At 36.5% G+C, this 16,511-nt stretch overlaps 1 protein-coding gene across 5 annotated transcripts in view; it reads left to right on the forward strand.

Moving 5' to 3' along the window:
* Positions 1–16,511, forward strand: part of LOC124157287 (ecotropic viral integration site 5 ortholog) — a 174,616-nt gene that overhangs the window by 146,214 nt on the left and 11,891 nt on the right. For all 5 annotated transcript variants that reach the window (XM_046531904.1, XM_046531886.1, XM_046531894.1 and 2 more), the window contains 10 exons: positions 79–207; positions 544–714; positions 1,063–1,188; positions 3,567–3,685; positions 6,130–6,244; positions 10,289–10,447; positions 11,363–11,599; positions 13,334–13,507; positions 14,763–14,924; positions 16,217–16,399. In XM_046531904.1, the coding sequence (XP_046387860.1) occupies positions 79–207; positions 544–714; positions 1,063–1,188; positions 3,567–3,685; positions 6,130–6,244; positions 10,289–10,447; positions 11,363–11,599; positions 13,334–13,507; positions 14,763–14,924; positions 16,217–16,399 (1,575 nt within the window). The remainder of the gene's footprint in view (positions 1–78; positions 208–543; positions 715–1,062; positions 1,189–3,566; positions 3,686–6,129; positions 6,245–10,288; positions 10,448–11,362; positions 11,600–13,333; positions 13,508–14,762; positions 14,925–16,216; positions 16,400–16,511) is intronic.

Here is a 16,511-nt window from a genome sequence, read left to right on the forward strand (position 1 = left end):
GGGTAACTTATCATATGCATTTCATGTAAGTGATTTAAATGCCTTGTTAAGGATTACATTTATTTTTCTTTTCTGAAGGATTTGGTACGGAGAGGAATACCAAAACCATTCCGAGGCATGGCGTGGCAACTTCTTTGTGGGGCACGCGACTCACCTGCCAAGAAGCAATATCCCGAGTACATCAAGGCAACCTCTGCTTGTGAAAAGGTGAGGAACTGTTTGTATAGTAGAGAGTTAAGGATTAATAAGTAAGTTTGGTTTGTATGATGTGAAAAACCTATGTATTCTACTGGATATAATTTCATATTGCTGTATGAATTTATTATATGATGATAAAAGTAATTTTTTGGCTTTTATTTTCATTAACCAGTAGAAATGTATTTTTTTAATGCTATCATGCTTTTCATGTATACATTATTAACTGTTGTATGTAAGTACTAATTTGGAAAGATTAGAATCTACTGGAGCACACATGGTAAATGGGCATGATATCTGGTCATGATAAGAATGGCTTTTTTTAATCAATTCAATTCTATTTCTCAGGTGATACGAAGAGACATTGCCCGTACCTACCCAGAGCATGACTTCTTCAAGGAGAAAGATGGCCTCGGTCAAGAGAGCTTGTTTAATGTGATGAAGGCCTACTCTCTACATGACAGAGAAGTGGGATACTGCCAAGGATCGGGGTTTATTGTTGGTCTTCTTCTAATGGAGGTATTCATTTTCCTTCAATCTTTAGGGTTTTCATTTTTGCGATATGTGAGAATGTATAAATTCTCTGGGCTCAGTTTTTGATGTTTGAATTTTGTATGGAACTTCATTAGAAATGATGAATGACCTGTATGACAATATACGTTGTATGATTTCACGTCCTGCAGTGCTGATCTAATGCTTTACACAAGAATTATTATTTAGACTGTAGTGAATTTTTTAATGCTGTAGTCATTATTTAGACAATTACAGTCATCATTGCTAATGTGATAATACTGAAAAACATTTTTGAAGGTAGCTTAAGTGCAGTCTGATGAGGCTACTCATCCTGAATCGTGCTTGATTTTACAGATGCCAGAAGAGGAAGCATTTGCTGTTTTTGTCGAATTAATGCAAGAGTACAGAATGAGGGATATGTTCAAGCCCACTATGGCAGAGTTGGGGCTCTGCATGTATCAACTTGAAAACCTTGTCCAAGTGAGTAGCATGACTAGTTCTGTTAGTTTCTGCTATGTAAGACGTTAATTTTGGGGGCTAATAGTCTCGTTGATTTGAACTCATTTACACCATTAGATGTGATGAATGACTTGTATGACATTGATGTGATTCCACGTCCTGCAGTGCTGATCTAATGGATGAAAGTGAAATGGTGTGGTTATCTTGTCATAATTGTTTTACTATATCTTAGCGGTCTCTTATTTTTTTCATGTTTCTCTTTGTATCACTTTCGTAAAAATTTTCATCTCTCAATTCATAGCCTTCAGTTTCCTGTTACTCCTTTTCCTTGATTGAGTAGGACTGCTTCTCAAATGTATGTGTCTAATGCCTCAATAAGAAATAACGAGAAATCCATGTCAGGAAGTGATTCCGAAATCCATTCATATTTGCTGCTTTACATCAATGAATATATTTTAAATATTTTGTAGGAATGTTTGTAAACATTTCTGCTATAACATTTCCTCTGGTAGTTCATCGTTGCCATCCTTGGTTTCAGTATGGTATTTCATTGTTTATTTTAATTCCACAAGAAAAGGAATGTAAAAGTCGATCCATCTACATATAGGCAAGTGGTGTGCCATCGGAGGTGGTTACAGCAGGTAAAGTGTTAAGGCATTGGGAGATGTTTAGGTGTTTAAAGGGGATTTGCTTGGATAGTCATCCTGGTGGGAGGTTTTTCGGGGATCGGGTTGGTGTGGTGGCTAGAGTGTTGGCTTCCCACCCGGCGGGCTCGGGTTCAAATCCTGGCAGTGGCAGAGAATTTTCAATGACTGCCCGATCCCTGCTTGAGTGCTGTGTGGAGGACATTTCAAGCGCAACACTCCGTCCGTCGGATGGGACGTTAAGCCGTGGTCCCCTTGGCGCCTTTCGTGAAGAGCAGGCTAATGCCGACGCCGGGTTTCTCCCTACCCTCATGGCGCAAATGACCTCAGCTGTCGGTCGCCTCCTCCAAATACCATACCATACCATACCTGGTGGGAGGAAAAGAGGAAGGGTTGATCAAGTCGGGAAGAAAGTGAAGAAGTGGTGGAAGAAAGGGGCGTAGATCTTCATTGATGATGTGTGAGTTTGTGTAGTAATGGATATTCAACTCTTCCACAGCGTTTTATCTTCATCTCTTATCCACATGCAGGATGAGAGGGTTGAAGTCACTATTTTGGTCCCTGTTGATTGGTGATTGGTTGGAGATTGTAAATTTTTCTTTATGTTTAGATAGCCTATCTGCTCCCCTAGTGGGAAAAAACCTATTTCTCCTTGTTCAAAGGTATCACAACTGGAACACTTCAGTGGGTGAACCCCTCTGTGTTATGATCTTTTATTCCCTCAAAAAAGGGAAAATGTCACCTCGCTTACTTGAGCCTTGGGACCCTATTTCTTGTTCTTTGGCATTAATATGAAAAGGCTGTTGCCACTGCTAATTGCCGCCAAGTTGAATAAGACTGACGTAAGACAAGTTTGCTTTTATGAGACACTCAGTTCACCAGACTCCAGCTAAGCAATCTTATATGGAAATCAGGGAGCTAGTCAAGCATCACATATAGGGGAAAATATAAGTAGCAGATCCTATGAGAAAGATGAAAGGAAGCTATTTTCCCTAACAAAGTAAAATAATTTTTTTTTACAAGCAGCAAGAAACAATTTTATGAGTTCATTGTAGCTGTTTATTCTTTGAGGAAATGGGCCCAGAATACGACACTGGTAAATTATCAGTAATATGACAAACAATAATCATATTCAGTTAAAAGTTATTCTACTTTTTATTAATGCAATATCAAAGGTTTTCATTTCTTTTCTTAATTTTAAAATTTTCATCAGAATGAAAAAATTTACTCAATCAGTGTGTGGGCACTCTGGGAAGGTAGGAATTTGCTGTCAAGTATAAAAAAATATATATGCCGTCTATTTTGGTTCAACAAACTGCATGAATAGTATTGGTGTAGGAATGACCTTCAGGTTTTAATATTTACTCACCAATTTTGATGGTGATTTTAAAACCTACCTGTATGGTGATATATTTGGCGTTAAGAATGTTAGTGATCAATTATGGTGTTAAACAGTTCATGTAGACATGACTAGATATTTTATTTTCAACTCTCCAAAATGGCCAGGCATTTTTGGGCCTGAATGCAGCCATTTCTTCAGTATATTGACACCTTGTCTGTCCTCTTTCAGGGCTTCTTTATTTTGGCTTACAGCTTGGCTCTGCAGTCTTGTTTTCTATCCAGTGTTCAGCAAAACGTGCCTGTATTTTGTTTTGATGAAGCATATTTGTCAGTTGGCTAGCTGTCATGGTGTTTGATTTTCTGAAGTGGTCATTTATGGGGTGATCTAAATTTTTTTTATGGTTTATATTTTAGGAACTGCTTCCAGATCTTCATGTCCACTTTCAGTCGCAGAGCTTTCATACCAGTATGTATGCTAGCAGTTGGTTCCTCACTCTTTTTACTACTGCTCTTCCTCTTCCAGTTGCTTGCAGGTGAGAATTTACCATCTTTGCTTTTATTATTAACTAGCTGACCCGGCGAACTTCGTACCGCCTAACAATCAATGAACTTACAGTTTACTTACACCATTTATAAATCAAGAGCGGCTGTATCGTTTTTAATCATGTTTATTATAATAAAATAAGGATACAAATTCAATAAAACTACGTAAATGAGTACCAAAATTGCTTGTCAGGAAGACATTTTCTTTATTGAATCTACATAGGGTGGATCGGAGCACGTTTACGCGGATTTTTTTCAACAAATTTTCTTACATTTTAGGTTAAGAAATTTTGGGCATTGTGGTTTAATAAAGCAGTTCATGAAATAAAAATTATACGCATTCAGTTGTTGGCTATTATTAGCTGTGGTTGGTTATTAGCTGTAAAAAAAATGTTTTTAGGTCCAAGTCTGTTGCATACACTTGGCCCATTCAGGGGGGAGGTTGACACAACCCCAGACCGACGCTTGACTGATGCTCAATATCGTGCAAAAAAAGCCCCTATGAGGCAGCATTCGCATTAAATGACCTAAGGCGCGCCAGTTTCAGTATCTCTGTTTGGAAAAAATGCTCTGCTTAAACGTACTGCATGCGTAAACGCACCACGGTGAGCCCTACACATTCGGGTTTAATATCTTGCGTCAAGCACCTTCTGATAAACAACAGTTTTTGTTTTGTTATCAGGTGCAAGATGAAGCTAAATAAATATAGCGAAGCAAAGCAGTGGCGCAGCGAGGGGAGGTTTTGGGAGATAAACTCCCCCCCCCCCCCAAGAGCTTAGAGAATTTTTTTATGAAAGATTTTGTCATTAATATTAGGGGGACGGATGACTAACAAATAAAACATATTTAACTATTCACACAGTCGCAAAACCCACTATTTTGAACCATTTATCTTAAAAAATGTCTGAAGGAAGTGCCCCCACACTTCCCGCTTACCTTAGCGAGTTTTCTATACCCTACAGACCCGTGGTATTAGCTGCGCCCTAAACCCCATATCCTAGCTACGCACTTGAAGCGAAGGAAGAAATACAGAGGATGGTTTATCGACTCGTGAACATGCACGTTAAATTGACCATGAGAAAATCATGGGTTTTCATTAGTACATGAGCACAAACAACACAAAAACTGAAAGACTGACCATGCGATTTTTTAATCGTTATCACGAATGCAACACGAATTGGAAATTTAATACGTTTAAGCTCAAAAGGGCATATGAGTTGAGATCATGGAATCTACGGAATAAGGACTTCCTCACCTTTGAATTTTCCTTTGAGTAAAGTTGCGTGAATCACATTCATTAGCAATTATTTTAATCACCAAACACGTTCCGTTGGATAGTTATGGTTTGTTTAGGCTTCGAAAGATCATGAACACAGAAATTACACTTTGCTGTAAATCGTGCCTTGGTAAGCCAGGTACGTCCAAGGTCTTAAAATATTCAGATAGATAGTTGGTGATTTCGTCTTCGTTTGTTACACATTTAAAAGATTCGAATTCATGCAGAGTACGAACTATTTGAATTTACCTCGTTTTAGTCATCCACATCTTCGTTCTTGCTCGCTAAATCAACCATCTTTGATTCTTTTGGTGATCAATCATATTCTGGAACTCTTTGTTAATGAGCTCACCTTTCGCTGAAACTAATTTGTATTCATTCCAAGGAAATGAGTTAAAACTACTCGATTCCTCGACAGGAACACGGACATTACGTTTGTAAACAATTGCTTGGAGATTTGTTTACAAACACGGTAGTGAAGTGTCAACTCGAGCTGGGCCACGGCTGGGCTTACAATTAGCTCGAATTAAATTTTTTAAATGTAATTTCAATTTAATTAATATTTTGAATATATTTAGTAATTAAAATGTTATATTGTTACTAAATTCAGTTATTAAAGTGGTAAAAACAAAACAAATTATTTAATTTGTAGTTTTGACCGACTTATCAATTGTTGTGTTACTATAACTCCTAAAAGCATGTCCATAGGAAAGAGATGAATGTTTTTTGTGAAATTATCCTTTTTTTAATAGCCTATATGTTAACCCCGCCTGAGGCGAATCTAAAGAACCAAATCTCATTGAAATCGGTGCAGCCGTTCTCGAGTTATAAGTGTTCTAACTAACACGATTTTCGACTTTCTTTTATATATATAGAAGATTACAACTTGGTGCCCATAAGTAATTAAATGCTTATAGCTTACAGTTATCTTCCTGCTATCCAATTTAACTCCAGTTACGTTAATTTAAAAAAAAACAATTGGATTATTTCATGAAGTTTTTCCGGCATGATGAATAAACTATATGATTATGTCATTGATTTCAAGTTCTGCAGTTCTGACCAAAATGCTTACATAGTTGACTAATGCATGGGCCTAACCATATGTATAGTAATGTTGAATTGAGATTTACTTTAAGATCCTTTTGATTGTTTATGCAGGATCATGGATGTGTTCTTGTCAGAAGGAATGGAAATAATATTTAAAACTGCCTTGGCATTGCTGACCATAGGGAAGGAAGATCTGCTCTGTCTTGATATGGAAGGGATGCTCAAGGTATGTAAATGCTATTGACCCTTAACTTGAGCACATTGTGGTAATGTGAAAAAAACTTGGGTGTGGTTTGAGTAGAAACCCATGTTTAGACTCTTGAGTAGAAACCCATGTTGTAACCTAATGCTCGGAAGGTCAATTAACTGTAGAAAAATGGTAAAATTCAATGATGAAATTAATCAAAACAATGCAATGTTTGAACATAAACAATAGTAGTACTAAAAGGAAACCAAAGTATAAATAGAAACCACATAGACTGAATGTTGGATAAGAGGGCAAAAGAAATACCTGCGAAAAAACACCATCGAATTGTTCTCAGGTGATAGGAAGGGCTCTCAAGATGGTATTCCTATAGAGGAAATTCGGAAAGTGGTAGGGATTATGGGTAGAACTTGAGGTGCTACAGTGAGGGGAGAGGTAGAGGATAAATTGAGGAGAATGGCAAGTGAAAAATGAACTTTTACTATTATGCTGAATATATATGGTGAGGATGAAATTCACCATGAAAAAATCATTTGGCTTAGCCGAAATTCGAAGCCGGATCTCTCGATTATCAGTCAGGTTTGCTACCAGTTGCACCACCAAGCCATCTTCCTTCAAGGAAAATTGCAGACTGGCTAGACCAAACATGGTGTTGACGTCTCAAGTCCACACTGAGACACAGAGGACGGAGGTCTTGCTTAGTAAGCCACTGTCGGGGAATAAACCCCTCTTTGCGACAGATGTGGATAGATATTGAAAGCCATGCAGTTTTTCTTGAGGAAATAATGTTTTTTTTTTGGTACATATGTTGTTGGTGGCAAATATTTTACCTTGGCAATTTCATTTTCCAATCTTATACCCTTATCTGTTCCTTTTGGAAGGATGTTGTCAATGTCCTGCTTCATATAGTGGATTTATATCTTAAGCCAATTATGCTGTCAAATATATTATTATTTGCCTTTTGCTTACAGTCACCAGAGACTCATGGTCTACTAAAATGCAGCTGATGATTTTAATTTTTCTTTTGGCCTCATAGATTCTGATTTGCTTTGAAATATTTGTTAGAAGCCAACTCAAGTGATGATTGACTGGTATGAGTCTTATGTGATTCCAAGTCCTGCAGTACTGATGTGTTGGCTCATCTCAGTTCATGGTGCCTGTAACCGTTATTGTTGTCATGTTAGGCTATTGCAGTGATCAAGTAACCTATTAGGTAGTAATACCTCCAGTAATGAAGCCTAAAGGTACTTAATTTGAAAGGTAGAGACTATCCAAAATGAATTCATTTAAACATTTTTATGCATAGAAGCTTAGTAATTAATCTCATTTCTGAGAAACCAGGGCAATATGACATTTCACCTTATTTCCTTGTGACACTTGAATTGAAGTGTTTTTGAGGCTTTGGAGTCCGGCTGCTGCAAGACTCGTAAATGGCTTGATGGCAAAACCCCGTTTGCTGCAATTTGATTATGCCTGCCTGGTGATTCTCTTGTAATGAGAGACTAGTGTTTCAACTCCTCCTGGGTTATGGCAGATGAGATGATTCTTAGAGGAACTCATGTAGGTTGTAAAATGCATAAATAGAAGCTGATTCAAAAGGTACATATTGTTTAACATTGAAGGAATGTTCTGCGGATGGTAATCTGATTGAAGAGTGATTTGTTTATAATTTTAATTATTCACTTATCACTTTGCTTATGCCCTCGTTAAATATTCAGGTACTTTCAAGGGACTAGGATACCTGCTTCAATTCTTTTGGCTTTACCTTAGCGGAGGACCAGAACACTGTCATTCTGAATTTGTAATGCTTACGTATTTTCCCAGTTTGTTTGTGTGTGTATGTATTATTATTAAATATACTTCTGCAAATATATTAAAGTAACAGTGAATTAAGTTTGCCATTCCTTGAAAATATAAAATCTGTGACAATAGGGTGAATGTTTCAGTTAAAGTTATGAATTTTGAGGAAAGAATAGGCCAAGATTTAAAACTTATTATTACCATGGATACTTTCATGGTTATTCATTCAAAATAAAAGCTAAATTGAAGCTCCATCCTTCCATGAAGCCTGGTTCTCATGAATAAGGAAAAGTTTAAGGTGGAATAGCTAGTATAGCAAATCATGAAACATTGATGTAAGAGGTGTGTTGATGATCAGATTAGCTGCTCTCTCTGGGACATAATGTACTAGTCAAGGATAACTGGAGAATTTCTGGAATCGCTAAACTCTACCTGAAATTTTCAGGGGAAGTCTAAGAGCTGTAAAGGCAAATTTAGATTGCAGTGAGAGTAGGCACACAGGTGGGTGACCAAAGCCCCCCAGCAGAACTATGGGGTGCTCTCATAAATTTAAAGGTAATTTTTTTTACATGTCTAGATAAGTAATTAAAAGTTATTAACATATGCAAAATATGACTTCATAATTATATATATTCTTGTTGCTACACAGCTGGAAAGTTCACAAAAATTACCAAATTCTTTCGCACTGCAAGAACGCCCTGTGACATCAGAATGCGAGTAAGCAGACTCGATCCATGGCAATAACAAAATGGTAACGATGAGAAGAGACATCTACAATGATAGTGATTCGTAACTTGAAGGGTGTGTGAAAAACAGTTGTGAATAGTTTAAAAGTTTTTACGGTGCGTGAATTGTGCGATAGCTGACTCCGACTTCGTTTGACTTATTCTGGGAACATTCTGAAGGTAGATTAAATCATGGCCACTTAATTCTTCTTCAGTAATGAAGATTTCTCGGCACGGAGCTGAGTAGCCGCGAAATTGAAATGTAACATAAAAATCAGCAATCTCGTTCACTATTAATATAAAGCTTGGTTTGTATTTAATTTAACCACTGTCATTTACTCAATTCTTTAAATGTGTACTTGTTGCAATATTGGAATATGTGAATTTAACCTTTTGGAGAAATACAATGGATCATATTTTATGCCAATTTACTTAGCATTCCTAAGGTCTGGAAGAGAGACATACAGTGTTTCAGCAGTTTTTTAGGTTCAACCGTTAATAAATTTGAGCATTTTTACTGTTGGGGCTATGGTGACATCAGAGCATTAAGTGAGAACAATAATCTCATACTGTGGAAATTGCCGTAGATGGGGAAGATGAAAAAGTATTAAGCGCTATTTGTTAAGACTATGCTGCACATGGTTGATGATGAAATTAACATATAGTGCTATGAAAAACATATATTGTACTGAGAGATACATGGGTTTTTCTAAAACTGAGACTAATACTCTACTGGCACCACGTAAACGTATTGTTTACTGTACTCTTAGGTCACGCTCAGCCAACATGGCAATGGGTCTTTTGGAGTGCAAGATTATTATACAATTTTCAAAGTGGAATTTTAGGAACAATACGCAGGTTAGAGAAGAACTGCTTTCACTATTATTTTCAGAACGAAGGATATTTTTTTATCATATAATCATCCATTTTCAGTGGAGTTCCCCATTATGTGTATTTCTGATTATTCTGCCTTGATTACATGACTTAATCAATAAAGTTGATGGATATAAGTAATATTGCCCTCTTTATTTTAATCAGCACTTAAAATTTTTTCCTAATTGGTCAAGAAATTGTCTACGAAAATGATAAATGTTTAGGAAACAAGGGAATGGTGAGGACGATTTCTTTTTGTAAATCTTGTCATAGCTATGTTTCTGAAATCCACCACACGAAAATTTTCTGCATGCAAGTGAGCTCATCTTATGGCAGAGCAAATTATTTGTCATTGCATGGGCTAAATATATGGTATGATATGCTGGCTGAAGATTCGCCAGCTTTGCCGGGGGCATTATGTTGTTGAAGTTGAAAGAAATGTCAAAAGAACTTTTTAAGCATGCATGGGACTTGTAAAACAAATTTTGTTGTGAAATACTGTGGTACATATACTACCTTAAGTAAAATAGTTGAGCTCTGTGTTGAGAGGAAGTGAAAGTTTTGACACTTATCATTAGCATCTTCATCTGCACGTTGTGGCTTAACTCGTACATATTGCATTTTAGTTTTAAAATATTTCCTTTTTCTTACATTACGTCTTTAACAGTTTTTTCAGAAGGACCTTCCCCTCCGTGCTGAGGCTGATTCTGAGAATCTTATGAACATAGCTTACAGCACTAAACTCAACTCCAAAAAGATGAAAAAACTTGAAAAAGATTATACTGTGATGAAGACCAAGGAGCAAGAAGAAATGGTGGAATTAAGAGTGAGTACTTAAAACTGAAGCCGTGATGACTTCAGCTTTTTTGTTTTCTTTTTTCATTAGGTTGAAAGTGTTTTATATATATTTATTCGGAAAAAAATTGATACGGTGTTCAATCATTTGTTTACTGAGTATGAAGGCCTGCTTTTTTATTTCTTATGGTATCTTTCTTCAGTGAATTACCTTTTTCCCTTGGTGTTATCATTTACAGTTTCTTTGGCACATCAGAAAATCATTTTCTTCAATTAAGATCTAAAATGATTTATAGCCTGTGTTTGCTGAACGTTTTGAGGTCTTGTCTCTCCACTGTGCCCTTACCAGATGTCAAAAACTTTTGGGTGTAAATAGCTGTGCTACTGTTCCATCCTCATAAAATGAATATCTTTATCATAGAAACATTTGGCTCCAGTATTAGTGCCTTTGCAATGATGGTCTCTGGATTTCATGTGAGTGTTTTTGAGGCCTTAATTTATTCTATTGTAGGAAAATGTTGAATTTATCGGAATTTAGTGTTCTTACATTTTTCATTCTCCATTTTAATGTGCAGCATTAGTACTCGCAGCATTTTCTCTGGTTAAATATTCATCTGAATTTTTAGGTTAATGAATGACTCTACAACCTTGAATCATCATATAATTATTTATGTCAATTCATTTTGACTTAGTATCTCACCGGGGACTGAAAGCAAATTCTTGTTAAAACTCGGATGTAAATATGGAGAAAATGGTGAATGTTTGTGTGCAAAGTAGATAATCTTGTACCCCCTCCCCCTAAATTGTAATGGTCATGAATATTTTCATATTTATATTTTAATTAAAATTTTTTTTGGAATTAATCCATCCACTTGGATAACATTCAATGAGTTTCTGAGCCCTTATTAAAAGTTGCGTCATTGCCTTTTCTTCCTCTGCCTTCCAGCGTTTGAGGACTGAAAATAGGCTGCTTAGACAGAGGGTGGAGCTCTTGGAGGCTGAGTCAAGTGAATTGGCTGACCGATTAGTCCGGGGTCAAGTTTCTCGTGCTGAGGAGGAGGAGACTACCTTTGTTGTTCAACGGGAGCTGGCAGCTTTGCGGCGCACTCACTTGGATGTGACCCATCAGCTAGAGATTGTTCAGGAAGAGAACCAGCGGTTGGCACTGCTTGTGAAAGATTCTGTAGGTTTCCTTATTTCATTCTCATCATCTGTCAACTTATTCTGGAAAAGTGATACTACCTTTCATTTCAATATGTCCGAATTCCACTGTATCACTCTGGAATCGGTCAACCTTATAAAACTGTCAAGTTGTGATGGATTATTTTTTTACCATGTGACTTTTTGGGAGTCCAAGGCAATTTTCAGGTTTTCCAATCAATGTTTGACTGGGAAACTATTTTTTCATGGAAATATGGAAAAAATTGATTTTTTTAGTTTTTTTTCAACACATTTATGACTGAAATTACAGAAACAGTGAATGCACCTGTTAAATCTGGAATAAATTTCCTACAGAATTGTTCTTTTTTTTCAAATGTAGATTTTTTTTGTTTGAGGAATGGAAGGCAAACCAAGTGAAGTTTAAAAATCAATCTTTGAGACCCTTTCCATCCTTGCCACCATCACTGACCTAACTGCCATCACAGCATCGAGAATTTTACTCTGTACTGAGAGACTTACTATCAGTTTCAAATTTGTAACCACTGTTTCGGTTCGTACGGGTAAAAAAAATAGTTTTCAAGAAATCTGAAGAAAAATCAACTTTTTAGGTTTTCTTTTCGCAAAAAAATGTTTTTCATTAAAAACTTTGGGGAAAAAACGTGATAATGAATTCCAATACCCAAAAATACTTACGATTAGTACCGAAAAGTCATTTCTTAATCACATTTCATGGGTGGGAGGTTAACTATTAAATATATGGGGTATAAATGGCATATTATATATTTAACGGGTATAAATGGCATTTACTAAATAATATGGTACATGATGCTCTTTCATGGCTGTCTTTTCTAACCTATGTTAATGTAGCTGAGTAGAATTTGACATATCTGTTAGGACAAATGGTATTCTTTAATTTTTTTAAAGAATTTGTGCATGGTCAAAGGGATACAAGAATGAAATTTGCTTTTTTCCAATGCAGAATGGAAGTAAATTTGAATTATTTTGTTTTTTAGGCATTCACTTATTTGTGCTCTTTTTCAAGTACCTACTGTTGGTATCAATGTAATAAATTACCATGGAGGTTCCATTGAATACTCTTGGATGTATTATATTTGTGAATACTGTAAGTCCTTGACATATAAACAAGATGCATTCTGAGACTTTATTCATAAATTGAAAAGCCTAGCTAGGCATCAAAAAATACATTTATCCTTCTGAATGCAGCACTGCTTAATAATCTTGCATTAACTCATTGTCGTCACCAACTGTTCCCCAGTATGTGCGAAACGTCTTGATCTGAAAAACTTAAGCTTCCCCCGGTAAGCGAAAATGGGCTAAGTTCTGAACATTTCCAGACTTCAAACTGGTTGGATTGATAGTTAAAATCATATCCTTAAATTTGAAATTTATTTGTCAAGGCAAACAATTCATCACATGCATTAGGACCGCATTGCAAGATCCTCAATGCCGCTCCAACAGTCGCATTGGCCAAATCCAAAGGTGCCACCTTTGAAATTTTGAGCACGCTTGAATTTTTTTATGTGAGCATGAATGTTTTGTCTCTGATAGTTCATTAGTCGGATGCTTGTAAGTTGAGATCTTACTGTATTGAGTGATAATTTATGTGGTGAGTGACTTTATTCAATAAGTCTTTACCATTTAATTTCACATATTTGCCTCTCTTTGTGTTTACCTTGAAGTATAACTAAAGTATTGTTCTTGATAATGAGCCATAGTTTTGCCTCTTCATTTACAGCATAGCACCAGACAGTCCTCCATGGAGGAAGCCCTCCTGCTGAGTGAGCAACTTAGGCAGAAGGATGAAGTGGCAGAGTGTCTTCAGCAAGAACTGGTCAAAGTTCGTCTGCGTCAAGCTGAAAGTGATGCTCTTGTGAGAGATTTACGTGCACGAATCCAGGAGTTAGAGGCGGTGAGTTCTTCTCTTTTAAGATTTGTCAGTGAATTGCATATTAATCAGTCACTTTGATTGAAATCACTATTAATGCTTATGAAGTGTGTCATCCTTTAAATTATACAGTTTTACATCTTATTGGCTTTCACTTATGTTGAGAGAGATGCAGAAATTTACTTGGATGCAGGGAGAATTTTTATGCTTACTCTCAGTTTTTTTGGATTTTAACTTTTGGTCATTAACAACCTGACTGCCATAGTGTTCCAGTACATATTTCCTGTGACACTATTGGTGTATTTTTATCTGTAATGTATCATTGTTTTGTGGCATAAAGAAATATCATTGATAATGAATCTAAAAATTAATTTTACTCTGTTTTGAAATACTACGGTCATAAGGACTAACTGGTTATGTCCTGTTTCTAAACAATCGGTCTTGGTCACCCGTGTGTTGTGTGATTCTTTCGGGATTCAGTCCCTCTGTGGCAGTCGCTAAGAACATCATGGGCTGGTGAAAACTTTCATTGCCAGTCATTATGATTGGCATGGCAGTCAATGTGTTAAGGGCTTCATAAAAAAATGAGGTATTTTAAGTGCCCCTTGTGATCTGATTCCTCGGTGCCATTTAATTAAATTCTGAAAAAAATCATAAGAATTTGGATCTTTTTCTGTTTAAATGATACGAGCGCTCCCAGTGGTCTTCCCCTGCTTTTTCATTGCAGGTCCACAGAGGAATAGGCGCATTTCTAATTTTAAAATGTAGAAAAAAAAGGCAGGGTCTTATGTACAAATTTAATTGAATGTTCATGTACAAATTGAGGTCAGAGGACCTCTTTAAACACAACGTTGGAAGTAATTACACTATCCTCTGTTAAATGCACATGATGACTCATACTTACGTATCAACGGGAGACTTGAATGTGGAATCAACCGCATTTTGATAAAAGTTATTTAAATAATGCGAGATATTGTTGCAAATGAAGAAATGTATCAGTTTGTGCGCCGTTAACGTCAGGAATATTTACTTTTTTTTTATTATTTCAAAACCAATATTAGGAAACAATAGCAATATTTAGGAAGTAAGATATGCCGTCGCATGTTCTCTGATAAATTCTGTGCATTTTGGTACCTCGTTTGTAGAGTTTGGTTGCGCATAAGTTGAGAAAAAGGTATCTATACAGTAGAAATAATATAGAAGATGAGGACCCAAGAGCAAATGAATGAATGCCGGAATAAAAAATACTGAAAAGTATAAATTATGGTTCATCCCCCAGGATAAGAAGACATTGAGGGAGTCAACTCCGGACAATTCTGTTGCTCATCTTCAAGAGGAACTGATTGCTGTAAAATTAAGGGAAGCTGAGGCAAACCTATCCCTCAAAGACCTACGACAGAGGGTGGCCGATTTAAATGCTCAGTGGCAGAGGCATCTCCAGGTGGGAACCCAAGTCATTTATTGTATGCTGCTATGGCGTATTCCCATGTATATTTATTTATTTAATGCTGTCCAACATCACATGAAGCTAATTACAAAGGACTCATAATAACGTAGAAAACAACTAACAAATAGTAAGTATAAAGTAAATAACAATGAAAAAATAATATTCAACAGTATTATCAAATAAAAACAAAGAATGATAGTATATTTGTAGAGTGGTGTGATGAATAGGTGAAAATTACGATGGAGTTGGTGCAAGCCATTGAGTTTGATATTTAGCTTCATCCTTACCCTTTTACTATTCATTTTTGTACAGTATTTAAAATTATTATATGTAAGTCAGTCTGTAAACTTGAATTTATTGAGTAAAATTGGTGGATTCCTGTCTTAATTGATAGAATTACTCAATGATCGATTTGAATGAAAAAATTCTGGTGCCATTGTTGAAACTACAATTCTATCGGTCAACATGAAAATCTAGTTGAATTTGAGAATCAATTGACTTTACTATGATGCTTTGTGTTGATAAGGATCTTCTGCTTATTTTTCAGTGCTTATTACTTGTTTTTTTTTTTGCCACTACTACTCTTGGTCTTGCCCAATCCTAACCCTTGAGCAAGCAATCAGCATATCATAGTCGGAGTGAAATTAAATTTCATTCTTGGCAAAATGTTATTTAGGAAAAGTGTTAGTTTGTACTTAAATAGTTCCTGTATCTTTGTATCATTAGCACGGCATGCAGAGGGAGGTAAAGGAAGTTTTTTGATTGGCGTAAAGTTTTTGTGAAAGTAGAAGTTTATAACAAGGTGTTCCTTGAAGATAAAAGGTGTGCATTGGTGTCCTTAATGTGGCAGGAGAATGCCCCTTTTTATTGGGAAGGAACCTAGGCTTTGAGTGCTAAAAAATGAGTAAAGCTTCTCTTTAAGTAAAATGTGTCCTTGTCCTTATTAAATTATTCTAAATAGTCATCACCACATAATTGGAATGTTCAATTTTTCATAAGAAATCATTGTTGGGGCATTTGCCAATATACGGCAGCAATTTTACTGCTCACTTGGGAATTATTGGAAACATGACCCAGAAATTATAGCCAGCAAAAGCTCAGAATTATTGTAATGTGGGGTCCCTATATCCAATGATTGTTTGGGAGCAATACAGAAAATAGTTATGTCCGGTGCAGTAAATTACATGAAAACAATGCGGAGGCCATTTGAAGTTTGAAGATTGGACTGGAATTGCAATTGTTTTGGGAGAACTTTCTGTCTCAGTTTGTGTATGTGCCATTTCCAGGAACATCGAATGCAAGCCGAGCCACCTCCTGACAGCACTCCCAAGAAATTATTGTTTTGGGAAAGCCGGGGCGGGGAGACTCAAAGGCTGGAGGAAGACTTGATGACAGTGAGGCTCCGTGAAATGGAGGTACTCACCGAGTTGAAGGAGCTGAGGTTGAAAGTGATGGAGCTGGAGACTCAGGTAAGGGTTCCTTACACAGTGAACCAACGTTAAGGTTGGTTTGGAAAAGTGATGGTAGACTTAGCCATGGGCGTGTGAATTTCATAGGTTCAAGGTGGGGGGGGGGGGGGGG

Source organism: Ischnura elegans, chromosome 1, assembly GCF_921293095.1.
Source record: "Ischnura elegans chromosome 1, ioIscEleg1.1, whole genome shotgun sequence".
Taxonomy (NCBI): domain Eukaryota; kingdom Metazoa; phylum Arthropoda; class Insecta; order Odonata; family Coenagrionidae; genus Ischnura; species Ischnura elegans.